This window comes from Acromyrmex echinatior, chromosome 7, assembly GCF_024713525.1.
Source record: "Acromyrmex echinatior isolate Ae372 chromosome 7, ASM2471352v2, whole genome shotgun sequence".
Taxonomy (NCBI): Eukaryota; Metazoa; Arthropoda; class Insecta; order Hymenoptera; family Formicidae; genus Acromyrmex; species Acromyrmex echinatior.
The window spans coordinates 6,188,715-6,202,517 of NC_141858.1; the positions used below are offsets into that span (position 1 = coordinate 6,188,715).

General features: G+C 43.3%; 2 protein-coding genes across 2 annotated transcripts; both read right to left on the reverse strand.

Moving 5' to 3' along the window:
* Positions 1–5,335: 5,335 nt before the first annotated feature.
* LOC147909088 (uncharacterized) lies at positions 5,336–6,685 on the reverse strand. Its single transcript, XM_087408285.1, has one exon. It carries the CDS (start codon positions 6,683–6,685, stop codon positions 5,336–5,338), a length of 1,350 nt encoding a protein of 449 aa, XP_087264411.1.
* Positions 6,686–6,720: 35 nt separating this feature from the next.
* On the reverse strand, positions 6,721–8,243 carry LOC147909089 (uncharacterized). The gene is made up of 2 exons (XM_087408286.1): positions 8,097–8,243; positions 6,721–8,043 (listed from the first exon to the last, which is right to left on the reverse strand). The coding sequence occupies exons 1-2, from the start codon at positions 8,241–8,243 to the stop codon at positions 6,721–6,723; spliced, it is 1,470 nt and encodes a 489-aa protein (XP_087264412.1).
* Between the last annotated feature and the right edge of the window lie 5,560 nt (positions 8,244–13,803).

Below are 13,803 nucleotides of genomic sequence, written 5' to 3' on the forward strand. Positions count from 1 at the left end.
GCCGTCACCCTACATCCATACCAAAATGCGTCGCAGTATTATAACGTGGACTTTTGTCTAGGAGATCGGTGGCACATCATCGATTTATCGGCTGCTACACAAAGCGCCATCAATGAGAGGTAGATGATAAAATCATATTGCATTCTCACAGTTTTTTCTTTCAAGGTCAGAAGCGTCGATAATGATATTTATCTAGGAAGAACCGTGAGATCGACAAGTCGCGATGCGTTAAGAGAGAGACACCGATAACGATATTTTTTTGTAAGAAGAGATCAATGACACGTCGCCGATGCTGCAACTCAATAGGGAGGATAGACAAAAGGGAACAAAGAAGTCGCAAATAGAATATATAATGGGTCATAAGCGCACGGCATCTCAGTTGGCGTTTTTAAAAATTAAGAATCGCAATAAGTGTAATGCGAAAAGTATGGCTGACATCATGCAGATGTTGAGGACATGGATGATGTAAAATGCAAACAAGTTATTTGAAGCAATGGAAATAAAATTTGACAACATAATGGACGATGTAGAGTTCGAGAATATCGGTAACATTGGGGACAGAGTCGACGTAGCAGAATATATTAGAAATGTGTATGAGGAACAGTTTATGAATATTAAAGACGAAGTGTTTGATGAAGTAGAAGTAGACTTTGAGAATATAATGGACCAAAAGTCGTCCGACGAAGAAATGTTATCCGACAATGGTGGATGTGTTAGTGATATAAGCGAGTATGAAATGGATCGCGTAGAAAAATTCGTGTCGTCTCCAGAAATTCTTACATTGAATGCTCGTACTAAGCACTGTGTGATTCACAATTATTATATACAATTATTATATACAGGTGGTTCTTTAAGGGGATGCTGGAGTGTCCTGTTTTATCATTAAATTTTAAAACACCTTTCTCATAACTGTGTTTATGGACTGAAAAATCCTTCTCCACAATTAAAGTATCGACAACAACGCAAATCGCCAGCTACATTTGAATACGAAAAACGAAAGAAAATTAAAGACTTACAGTTTTGTTATCGGCTTCTGTAGTCAACACATCACAATATGTGTTGCATATAAGAGTTTCAGATCTTGCACGTTCATGAAAAGTAGCTGGCGAATTGCGGAAAACTTAAACGAACAATCCCATGCTTTTAGAAACGCGATAGGAGTTTTAGTATAAGAGAAAAGTGCATCCGAAAATTTCGTTTGTATATTACGAGTGAAATTGACGTGAAGCCATGAAACTGAGCAGTATTTTAGTTCCGCGATATTCCGACAGTGGCGCTGTCATGAAAAGTGCGTCGCTGAACCATAGAAATGATCTGAATTATTGACCTACTCAGGCCCACATCAATAAACGTGCCCTGGTCAAAGTTTTTCTTTTTGAGAGGAAAAATAATAAAATAAATATGATATTAGTTGTTCGAGAGCGAATCAGAGCGAGAGCGCTGACGTGAAATTTTTAAGGTGATGCGGCATTTGTCTAACAATATTCCTTGCGAATCACATTCGGCGGTTTTCTAGCGGCGGAGCGTCTCCTTGGCGGTGCACTAATGGCGATGCGTTAGCTTAGAACGGCGGAAAACTGAGAACGGCGGAAAACTAATAATTGCGGAGAACTAAGAGTTGCGGAGAACTAAGAGTTGCGGAGAACTAAGAGTTGCGGAGAATTAAGAGTTGCGGAGAATTAAGAGTTGCGGAGAACTAAGAATTGCGGAGAACTAAGAGTTGCGGAGAATTAAGAGAGCTATTGCTAATCGGTTTTGCCTTTTATACTCTTTGAGAACAAAGGCTTCCTTTTGCATTCGCCTATGAGATTTTTACACATTGAAAATTTTGAGATGATCCTCTGTGTCGGGTGACGATTGGCGATTTCGCGCGCAACGGCCAAGCGACACGCTATTGTCATGCGCGCCCGTTAAATTTTGTACACCTAATGCCACGTAATAATTACGATTGTGGCAAAATTTTATTGGATTTTTTCCAAGAAGAAAGCCCAGGCCGAAAGCAATAAATGCTTCGATCTCGCCAGCCTCCTGCTTAGTTCTTAGAGTTTAAAAGTTCTTAGAGTTCTTAGAGTCATAATCTCGCTTCGTAAAATCGCCGTGCTAACCGCTTAGTGAAACCGCTATAAAACGAATCTTTCGAAAAGTGCCGAGAAAATCGCCGAGATTTTCCATTACCGCGATTCCAAAATATCATTTGGAAAAGGTGACCGCATTTAATATTCTGTTAATCTAATATTTAATTAATTATATTTTTTGACTTTGTAACTGAGCATATTAAAGAAAATTCTTTTGTTAAATTACAAAGAAACGGAGTTCTCTTTACTGTCGTGCATCATATCAACCTTGTGCCGTTTTCTCACTCGAATCTTTCCTCGCGGTGCGCTCTCGCACATTTTTTGGTTAAATCTGGATTCTTGATTGGAATGAACGCATATTACGTGTTTTGCGTCACGCGATCGCGCGTGCGCGACGACCGATGCGAATTGGTTAGCCGTTATAGCGGTTGAAGTTTGTGTACGTGCGACGTGCGGTTTGGTTTGTTGTTTTTTGACTTTATCGACGAGATGATAGCCGAGTTTATGTTTTGGAAACTTCTAAGGACGCTTGAGATCCTTCTAGAAGCTTTCGATCCGTATGTCGCACGAACGCCAAATATGGAAATTATGTACATGTTGGCCGTATCTCGAACATTCCGCCCGCCTTGTCACGCAGTGACGAAATTGATGATCACGCTTGGCAAGTGTGCAGATGTTGCGAGCTCTGTGGTTGCTTGGGGGATCACGGCGTTTCAGATGGCGCAGGCTGATGATGTGTGCGCGTTCCGTGCACGGTAACGGCAGCCTATGCGTGCACCTGATCGGGTGCGCTCTGAGTTTAAATTAACAAAGGTATTTAAGAGATGCAATGACGCAGACGCGGTCATGTAATTTAGCTACGATATTGATCAAAGTTGATTAGCTGTCAATCACGATTGCGAGGCGAAGGTGGCGCAATGGTTGCGAAAATAGAACGTAGTCAGCATATTTTCGAAACGAAACGGCGAAAATGTAACAGAATGGTACATTGGATAGTACATTGCATCGACCGGTAAACATGCTATTTTCGAAAAGGAGAATAGGAACATCCGCATCCTTGAAGAGTACGAAAAGTAAACAAAGTAATCGCGAGCGTTACAATGATTGCAGGCGGTTTAACCGACGCGAATACATTGACGAAGATCGCGCGGTTCTTCACAATGTGCGGTATACTATTCTTGCAAGTCCGCGTGTAGAGTTGGCAAGGCAGCAGGTCCAAGCAGCATCACTAATTTGACGATGGGTCGGATGAGCTCGGAAGACGCTATGCGGACTGTTGCCACTCGGGTCACCCCGTCCTCTCCTGGGTGCAGCTTGGTGATGCGAGCAAGAGGCCATTTACTCGGTGGTGATGTCTCCGATGTAATAAGACATAATGAACCGATCTGAGGCGCGGTGCTGACCTTGCACCACTTCGGGCGGGAGGTTAAGGAATACAAGTACTCTCGCGACCACCTTTCCCAAAAGTGGTCACGCATTGCCTGCAGGTGCTGCCAACGAGTGAGTGAGCTCGTTGCCTTCTTTGCGAGCGATCACTCTGGGATGGCTAGCAGCGGAGCTCCGATGAGCAGTCCTGGCGTGAGCGCTGAGAGGTCGTCGGGATCGTCGGACAGCGCTAGCAATGGCCGAGAGTTTAGGCAAGCTTCTACTTGCGCAAGAAGAGTACTCATCTCCTCAAAGGTGAGCGTGGTGTCGCCGATCACTCGTCGAAGATGGTACTTTGTTGACTTCACCGCTGCCTCCCAGAGGCCACCGAAGTGAGGTGCGGAAGGATTGAAGTGCCACCGGATTCCCTCTGTGGCCGCAGATCACATCCGCAATGTGGCTGCCGTTGGTGGAAGATCTGCGAACAAGCTGCCGTATCTGTCGGTCGGCGCCCACGAAGTTCGTGCCACAGTCGGAATAGATGTCCGAGCAGATTCCTCTCCTTGATGTGAACCGACGAAGCGCGGCCAGGAAAGCGTCCGTCGTGTAGTCGGACACGACCTCCAAATGCGTTGCCTTGGAACAGAGACACACGGAAATGGCGACAAAGGCCTTGTGGGATCGGTGCCCCCGCCCTCGGCTCGTGCGGATGAAGATCGGTCCGGCGTAGTCGACACCGGTCCTGAGGAATGGACCTGCCGGAGTTACGTGTCCTTGAGGGAGATTGCCCATCGGCGGCTGTGACGTGACCCCTCTCCATCTAGTGCAAGTGACGCACCGTTGCAACCAGTGTTTCGTGGTGGCTCGTCCTCGAGGGATCCAGTACCGCAGTCGCAGCAGTCCTAGAGTCAACTGCACCCCTCCGTGGAGTGCTCGGCGGTGACACGAAATTATTAAGAGGCGTGCGAGGTGTGAGTGCGGCGGGATGACGCTCGTCCGGAGAGAGAATCGCGTGCTTTAGGCGACCACCGACTCTCAGCACTCCCTGCTTGTCGATGAACGGACTCAAGGTCCGCAACTGGCTTCGAGGTGGCATCGGGCGTTGGTCCTCTGCGGCGGCGACCTCGCGTGGATAATGCAGCGCCTGAACTTTTCGGATCCATCGTCCGAGTGCCGCGTCGATTTCGTCGGGTGTCAAGATCGACCTCAGACTCTTCTTTGTTGCTGGCGGAGAGAGAATCTGAGAAGGAGCTCCGGCTCCGTTTCCACCCTTGATGTGATGGTGTGAGCGTGGGTGCGTTGTTCGAGTACTTCCTCCGATGGAGTTTCAGGCTGAGCGTTAGGCCAAGTCGAATCATCCGTGAGCAGCCAAGGGGGACCTGACCACCAGAGCGGGTGATCCAAGAGCTGTCCTGGTGTTATTCCCCGAGAAGCGCAGTCGATAGGGTTGTCTTTCCCAGGAACATGACGCCATCGTCCTTCTGGAAGCGCTTCTTGGATCATGGACACGCGGTTGGCCACGTACGTCTTCCAACGAGAGGCGTGACCCTGGATCCAGTAGAGTGTGACCTTCGAATCGGACCAAAGAGTGACTGGAGCTGTGGACAGGCTTAAAACGGTACGTGTGTGCGCGACCAATTTTGTGAGCAAAGCGGCGGCGCACAGCTCCAGTCGCGGCAAGGACACCGGCTTGATTGGACCTTACTCTTTGCTGCCAGCAAGAGAACTCTGACCTCGTCAGTGCTGATGACACGAAGGTACATCACGGCCGCGTACCCTCATTCGCATGCGTCGGCGAATCCGTGCAGTTCGATCTGCGCGTCCTTGGCGCCTGTGTTCAACCAGCGGTTGATTCTGAGCTGGTCCAGTCTTGGGAGTTCCCTCAGGAAACGGCTCTACTGGTAGACGTCTGCTTGCGGGAGCGGGGCGTCCCAGTCCAGCTTCTGCAACCATGCTGATTGCAGTAAGATTTTTGCGCGAATCACCACTGGTGTCAACCACCCGAGCGGGTCGAACAAGCGCGCGGTCTCCGAGAGAACTTTCCTCTTGGTGAAGCTCTCAATGGTGCAGCATTGAATTGAGAATGCGAAGGTATCGTCCACCGGGTGCCACTGCAAGCCCAGTGTTGCATGACCCTCGTGTTCCCACGACCGCGAATCCGCGAGACAATGATCCGACGGAATGCCGACGAGGATTTCCGGATGATTGGCTGCCCATTTTCTCAGCGGGAACCCGCCCGCCATGCACAGCTGGCGGAGCTCGGATTGCTTCGCGATCGCTTCTTCTCTCGTGTGTGCTCCGGTCACGATGTCGTCGACGTAGCAGTCGTGTCTCAATGCGGCGGAACCTCGCGGAAATCTTGCGTTTTCGTCATCGGCGAGCTGGCGAAGAGTACGGATAGCAAGAAACGGCGCGCACGACAGACCATATGTTACCGTGTTCAATCGGTACTCGCGAACCGGATCGTTAAGTGAGTGACGCCAGAGAATACGTTGATAGTCTCTATCTTCAGGTGCTACGAGGATTTGGCGGTACATTTTCTCGATGTCCGTCACGATCGCGTATCGGTGCCATCGCCATCGGATTAGCACATCGGCGAGCGATGGCAACAGGTTAGCGCCGATCAATAGCTGAGAGTTTAGTGACTTACCGGATCTTGTACTCTGAGATCCGTTGAATACCACTCTGAGTTTGGTCGATGAGCTCGATTCTCGGAGCACTCCATGGTGAGGCAGGTAACATCTTGCCTGAGCTTCCGATGACCTTGGTACTGCCTCCATGTGTAGCAACTCCTCGTATTCTTTCAAAAATGCGCGGTATAGACTCCCGAATCGAGCATTGCGGTCGCATCGTCGCTCCATGGCGGTGAGCAGTCGCTCGGCTGATTGGCGGGTGTCGCCGAGCGCTACCGGCGGCGCGGCAAATGGCAGTCGCACAATGTACCTCCCTGCAGCGGTGCGGCTGTGCGTCTGAGCAAAGAATTCCTCGCATCGTTGCTCGTCTGGCGTGATGGACACTGAGGCGGAAGATTCTTTCTCTTGCTCCCAAAAAAGTTGCACGAGCGCGGTCAGCTCGTGGTCGGCGGTGCACTGGAAAGAGCGATGTGGAGTCGCTGGGAGATTCTCGCTGCAGCCTCCCGAGAGAATCCATCCGAGTAGAGTATGCTGAGCGACGGGAGTGTGCGGATCGCCTTTTCGCAGGCCCTCTTGCAGGATGATGGAACACACTTCGGCGCCGAGCAGCATCTCGATGGGATCGGCGGCCGAGAATTGCGGATCGGCTAGCTGGAGACCTTCGATGTGAGGCCATGTAGTCCTGTATGTCGTGGCTGCTCCCTGATATAACGAAAGACGTGGCAGGATGAAAGCGACAGCGGTGACTCGAGCTCCATTGATTCTGGAGGTGAGATTGAGAGACACCTTCCCGCGAAGGAACCCGAGAATGAGCCGCCGATGCCGAAGATTGAGATTGCCGCGCGAAATCGCGGCAGGCGCAAGCGCTGGACTAGCGCCTCGGAGATCAAGGATACTTCCAATCCTTGATCGATCAGGATTCTAACCGGGTGTGGATTCTCGTGACGATCGTCGACGGTGATTCTCGCGATAGCAAGCAAGATGGCTTTGCATTCGTTGTCTTGGCGCACAGCGGTCAACACACTGGCGTCGGCAGGTTTCACAGCGACGTACGCTTCGTGCAAGAGTGTGTGATGTCTCGCCTTGCACGAGAAGCACGTCTTCGTTGACTGGCATTTCGCGACAGGGTGCGAACCGAGGCAATTGTAGCACAGTCGATGTGTCTCGGCGACGGACTTTCGCTCGAGCGCGGATTTCGACTTAAATGGCTCGCACACCATTACGTTATGCCGACCTTTGCACAGGACGCAACCGGGAGCGTCGGCCACTTGTTTGACGACGTGCGACTTCGCGGTTCGCAGTGGAACTCCAAGGACCTTAGAAACCCTTGGTTTGGCGGCCTTGAGAGTCAGCGTTCTCCTTGTGATGAAGTCCAGCAACGTATCGTGGTTTGGCAAGTCCGTGGAATCGCTCGTGTGCGATTCCCACTCGAAACGCGTTTTCGGGTCGAAAAGCTCGATAACTAGGTGATTCAAAAGATCGAATCCATGTGAGTCAATTGGTCTCCCAATACTTTCTTGACCGTTCACGACACTGATCGCGGCGTTGTAGATGCGGCTAAGTTCCTTGGAGGTATCGCTTTTCATTTTTTGCACTGAGGTGAACGTGCAAAAATTGGAGCGCGACAACTCCCGTTTATTCTCATAATGCTTGCAGAGCAGCGCCCACGCGCGCGAATAGTTGTCTCCGGTTACGGCCAGCGGGCGTATCAACGCCTCCGCGGGTCCTTCCAAGCAATGTTTTAAATGGTGAAATCTCTCTACGTTTGAGATAGACGGATTGTTGCCAACGATAGACAAGAATATATCCCGAAACGATGGCCAGTCTTCAAACGCGCCCGAAAACGATCGGATTTTTAAGCGCGGCAGCGCCGACTTGGTAGAACAATCGGTTCCCGATTCACTTGGAGGAGCTGTACTTGATTTCTCAGCTTTGAGCTTTGTCCGGTAATCGTTCAGCAGGCTGCGCTGCTGCACGTACGTGATTTCGGCGGAATCGGCAAATTGAGACGTGTTGTACTCACTCTGATCGAAGGCTTCCTTGTAATGTGCTCGTGTTGCTTTTCAAATTTCGTCCACAGCTGGTCGAGAAGCGCCAAGCGGGTTTCGACAGCGTGGAGGGTGATGTTGGCCATCCCCATTTTCTTCAAATTGGTCACTGACCTGGCCATGCGACCATGGATGTCACTCTGGGCGGTCAGCAAGGCGTCATATATATATATATATATATATATATATATATATATGTATATATATATATATATGTATATATATATATATGTGTCTGTGTATATGTATATGTATATGTATGCGCGCGCGTGCGCGCGCGTGTGTGTGTGTGTGTGTACATATATACAACACATGTCTAAACTTTATTTACTGAATTATTTACACATGCATATATCAAGATTCAGAACGCAATGTGTGTTTCGGTTGAGCTTCCATTCTGTTCATATGTCGGAACGACAAGCGGCGATCTCGTAGCAGACGTAGCATATAAATGAAATTTTTGAATACTCTTTGCTCTTATACTAAAACTCATAATTCATTTCTGTAAACATATAATAATATTGTTCTTTGAGGTTTTATGTAAATCGCCAGCTACTTATGCAAAGTCTGAGATTATTGCATATAGCACATTTTTGATTCGGCTCGGATGTCGAAACGTCGACTTAGTAAGAAGCGCCATTCCTCTTATCGCGCACAAGCGAAGTACCGCTATTTAATTACAGAAATGGATTGAATCATTGTATAAACCAGTAATATATTATCGGTTGGAAACACTATAATAATAATATATTTTTATATATATAGAAATATATATCACGATCGTTGTTTAGAAAAGGAATCATGCGTCCTTGCTGCATCGGCGATGATGCCAGAATCGATAGAAATCGTATTCTTGAATTGCAGAACGAATTATTGAAACAGAAGTACGACAGAGTGAGACAAAACAAAAACAAAAAAGGATAGAAACTCCGATTGTAATCGGTGAAACTCCGCACGCCGAGCTGGGCTTGTTGAACGAAACAGCGAGTCTATTCTTCAGAGTCTCTCTCTTTCTCTCTCTCTCTCTCTCTCTTTCTCTCCCCCCCTCCCCTCCCTCTCTCTCTGTCTCTCTCTCTCTCTCTCTCTCTCTCTCTCTATATATATATATATATATATGGTCGCTTGTTTCTAGCGACCGAAAATGCTTTCTGAAAAATTTCGGCCGCTCAATGTGTATAATTAAGAGGAGAAGGAACATTATAGATAACATGTAAGTTTTAATAAATTATGCTGATCCTATATCCCTCCAATTTATGTATAATAGCAAAAATAATTTCATAACACGAAAATTTACGAGATATTGATATTTCTATGATTTTCCATGAGCGTTATATACCACGTTCATAGAAATGCAAGATCTCGGCATGGTCTCACGCGTAAAATGCGAGATCTGAATGTTAGAGATCTCATGATCAATTCCTTTTTTCTTTTTTCATAATTTTTTTTTTTATAAATAAATGACATTGTTAACAAACATATATTACAGGCTAAATATATTTTTATTGAATTATTGAAATTATATGTGTATTTCTAAATGTGTATTTTAATTTACCTTTAAAAAAAAATCCAAAGAAATCATGTTTCTGTAATAATGTTACGTCGATCAGTACTTTCTGTGAAATGTTTTTTTTATAATTATCATCCGAATGAAAATTCTGATAATCAATCAAATCGCAAAAGTGCGATTAATATAATTATAAAGATGATTAATATAATTATAAGGATGATGTCAATATAATTTTATAATTAACAAATCAAAAAGCCTTTATGTGTGCCTTTATATGCAATATACAAATAATTTTTTATTCATCTATTAAAGTGATTCGATATTCTTCCTATAGTTATATTATTGGAATACATGTTAAATTTTGGGTCGACTTTTGAAGCATCGCCTTTTTTCCCCCCGCCACCGCCGCTCAATGCTCGACGGCTGAGCTGCCGGATCGCGCGCGGATGTGTATCTCAAGAGCGTTGCACTAAGAAATATGCTCAGTACCTTCTAGCAAATTATCAATCCTTTACTTTCCTTAGTCTTCTGTGATGTCTTCTTTATTCAACATGCCTTCTTTATTCACATGTTGAATAAAGAAGACATCACGGAGTTAATGAAGTTGAGTCATTCCAGTTTAAAATTACGCATCTCGTTCTGTATCGACTCTTATTAAATTGATATTATCAGTATTCTACATTAAAAGATGTTACATTTTGTGGCACATAAGCGTGATCAGTAGCTCTTTGAAAGAAAACCGAATGTATCAATGTAATGTATAAAAATAATAAAGTAAATATTTTAAAAGTACATAATATTTAGTAAAATGTATATACTTATTAATATGATGTTCAATCACTATTATTAAGAAAATAACAATTATGTAAGAAGGAAAATATTTTTATGATAATTTTCATGCTAAAATGTTGTCATGATAATTTTCATATTGGAAGGTATGATAGCAGCATGCTTCTTATACTGTGACGCTCCTGAGATGCACGTCCGCGCGCGATCCAGCGGTTCAGCCGTCGACTGTTGAGCGGTTGTAAAGGAAAAATAGGCAGCACTTCAGAAATTGGCTCGAAATGTGTAACTGAGCACATTGAAGTACACATATAATTTTTATAATTTTCTATAAAAATATATTTAGAGTAATATGTTCATTAATAACGTTATTTGTTAAAAAAAAAATTAAGAAAAAAAGGAAAAAGCAGGATTGAACATAGGATCCTCAACATTCTGATCTCGCACTTAACGCCCGAGACCACGTTGAGTTTTTACAGACCGCCTCTATGAACGTGGTACATAAAATATACGGAAAATCGTAAACTATATCTCGTTAACTATCACGTTTTGAAATCATTTTTGCTATTATATATTAATGAGAAAGTTATATGATTAACTCTTTCACTTATAATATTGTGTGAGACTCATGGTAAAGAAATTGAGCCAAACATAAGTATCATTGATGAGAGCCGTGGTACGTCTATCGGGCCAAACATAAACAATATGTCCCAGGCTGTTAATTATGGCACCCGCCATCGTAACTTAAATCGTAGGGCAAAGGATTAATATAATTTAATAAAAATTATGTATTGTCTAGAATGTCTCTTTCCTCCTTATGATACACTCCAAGCGGCCGAGATCGTCGAGAAAATATTTTCGGTCGCTAGAAACAAGCGACCACAGAAAGAAGGACAGAGACAGACTTATTATTTTGCTAGACGAGCCCAGTTCGGCGTGTCCACGCGGAGATTCACCGATTACAATCGGAGCTTCTATCCGTTTTTGTTTTTTCTCTGTCTCGCTCTATCGAAATAATAGAAATTGAAAGAATTTTAAATCACGAACACGGTTGCCAGTTCTCCGTTTTTTTTTTGACAGACTTCGATTTCTTGGATTAATATTCAATACTCCAGCAGATGTAAAAATTTCCAATTTTTGTCGTCTGCTGGAGTATTAAATATTAGTCCAAGCAACCGAAGTCTGGCAAAAAAAACGGAGAGCTGGCAACTGTGTTTGTGAATTAAAATTCTTTCATTTTCTTTTTATTAAATTATATTAATCATATATCTTTCTCATTAACGTAGCAAAAATGCAAATGCAAAAATGATTTCAAAACATAAACATTGATGAGATATACAATAGTTTAAGACTTTCCGTGCGCTATATGTACCGTGTTCGTCGAGGTGATCCGCAAGAACTCAGCGTGGTTTCGGGCGTTATGTGCAAGATCAGAATATTGAAGATCTTATGTTCGATCCTGCTTTTTCCTTTTTTCATAATTTTTTTTTAATAAATAACGTTATTAATAAACCTATTATTATATTATATTACTCCAAATATACTTTTTATAAAATTACAGAAATTATATACGTGTACTTCAATGTGCTCGAAATTAATTGCGCATTTCGGGCCGATTTCTGAAATGCTGCCTATTTTTCCTTCACAACCGCTTGACGGCCGAACCACTCACGCGCGGACGTGCATCTCAAGAACGTCACAGTATAAGGAGCAGTATGCTGCGACCATACCTTCCAGCAAATTGTCATGAAAATAAAATAAAATAAAATAAAATATTTTCCTTTCTACATAATATTGTATTTTCTTAATAATGGTGATTGAACATCATAATAACTTAATGCATTTTACTGAATGTAATGTATTTTTAAAATATTACTTTATTATTTTTATGATACATTCAGTTTCAAAGGGTTACTAATCACATTTTTGTGCCACAGAATGTAATATAGAATTTTAGTTTACCGCGTCATATATCTGGTCATCTATTTGTATTTTTTTTTTTAGTGGAATAAACCTGGAGAATGCATTTAAATGATGTATCAATAATAGAACTTCAAAGATAATAGAGAGTTTTTACAATAACGTAGATTTAGATACGGTGAACGCTTTAGTCGCTAAGGAGGAGATAATGTGACCATGATATCGATTATGTATCTTTTTTCTTAGAGTGAAAAATAAAAATTTTTTGTATGTATGTGTGTATATATATATATATATATATATATATATATATGCATGCATATATCGTTTTGCGTGACGTTATATGTGTCAGAAAACAACGGCGTTATACGAGTCAATCAGCTGTAACCAGTATGACCCGCATTCACAGTATCGTTGCCGCGCAACAGAACTGTCAATTCAGTGTAGTGTAGTAGTGTTTTACACACAACCATATATATGTATGTGTGTGTGTGTGTGTCTGTATATATTTATATAGTGTTTTGTGTCCACAAAATAGAAAAAAATGTAGTAGCAGAATATTGTCTGCCTTTGGTAAGAGAAGGTTATTGGTGCTTTCTAACAAGCGACTCAGTACAATACAGTATCTCATTCTTGTATTGGCGAACAAGATTGTAATGATGCACCGTGTCACACTGTGTCTCTTGTTGGAAGGCACTCTAGAAGGTCAAAATTGCTTATTGTGATGTGTGTTTCTTGTTGGAAGACCCTATAAAACCAGCATGGAAAAGGTTAGCATCTTTATGTCATTCGTGAAAATATCACTTTTATTTATCATACAAGTGATATAGTTATAACAATAATTTGCGCTTTGTTTAATTAGATCCAATGTCAGAGGCGTTCATCGTGGGCTGACTATTTTTAATTTACTGTCAGAAACGTTAATCGTGCTTTGGCTAGTTATAGACAAATGTCAGAGGCGTTCATCATGGGCTGACTATATTTAATTTACTGTCAGATGCGTTAATTGTGAGCTGGTTAGCTATAACAAAATGCCACAGCCGTAAATCGTGCTTGGCTAGTTATAGATAAATGTCAGAGGCGTTCATCGTGGACTGACTATTTTTAATTTATTGGCAGAGGCATTCGGTTATCAAATTTAGTGAAATACAATTACAGAACCAATTTGTAGAATTTTGCGTCTGCATTTAAAGAAATATGAATAGATGTATTGTCATGATGGAATCAAAAGCTGATTGCTTGACATGATCGGAACAAAGAAACTAATGAAGAAAAAAAAATTGAATATCAGTAAACAGTTTCTTTGAAACCTTACAACTTTTGTCTGAAACGTTTTTTCTAAAAACGTTATGTAATGGCCTTATAGCACAAGAATGGCCGTAATTCAATCGTAGAATGTGAATCATAGTCATAGGTCAACGCATTATATTTTGGCGTACTATACATGCCGATACAAGTACAATTCACAT

Excerpts from the sequence above, each read along its gene's own strand:
- LOC147909088 (XM_087408285.1), bottom strand. The coding sequence starts at position 6,685 with ATGCTGCTCGGCGCCGAAGTGTGTTCCATCATCCTGCAAGAGGGCCTG.
- LOC147909089 (XM_087408286.1), bottom strand. The coding sequence starts at position 8,243 with ATGGCCAGGTCAGTGACCAATTTGAAGAAAATGGGGATGGCCAACATC. Across the intron at positions 8,044-8,096 it reads CAAGGAAGCCTTCGATCAGA|CAGCGCAGCCTGCTGAACGA; the intron begins GTGAGTACAACA and ends ACGTACGTGCAG.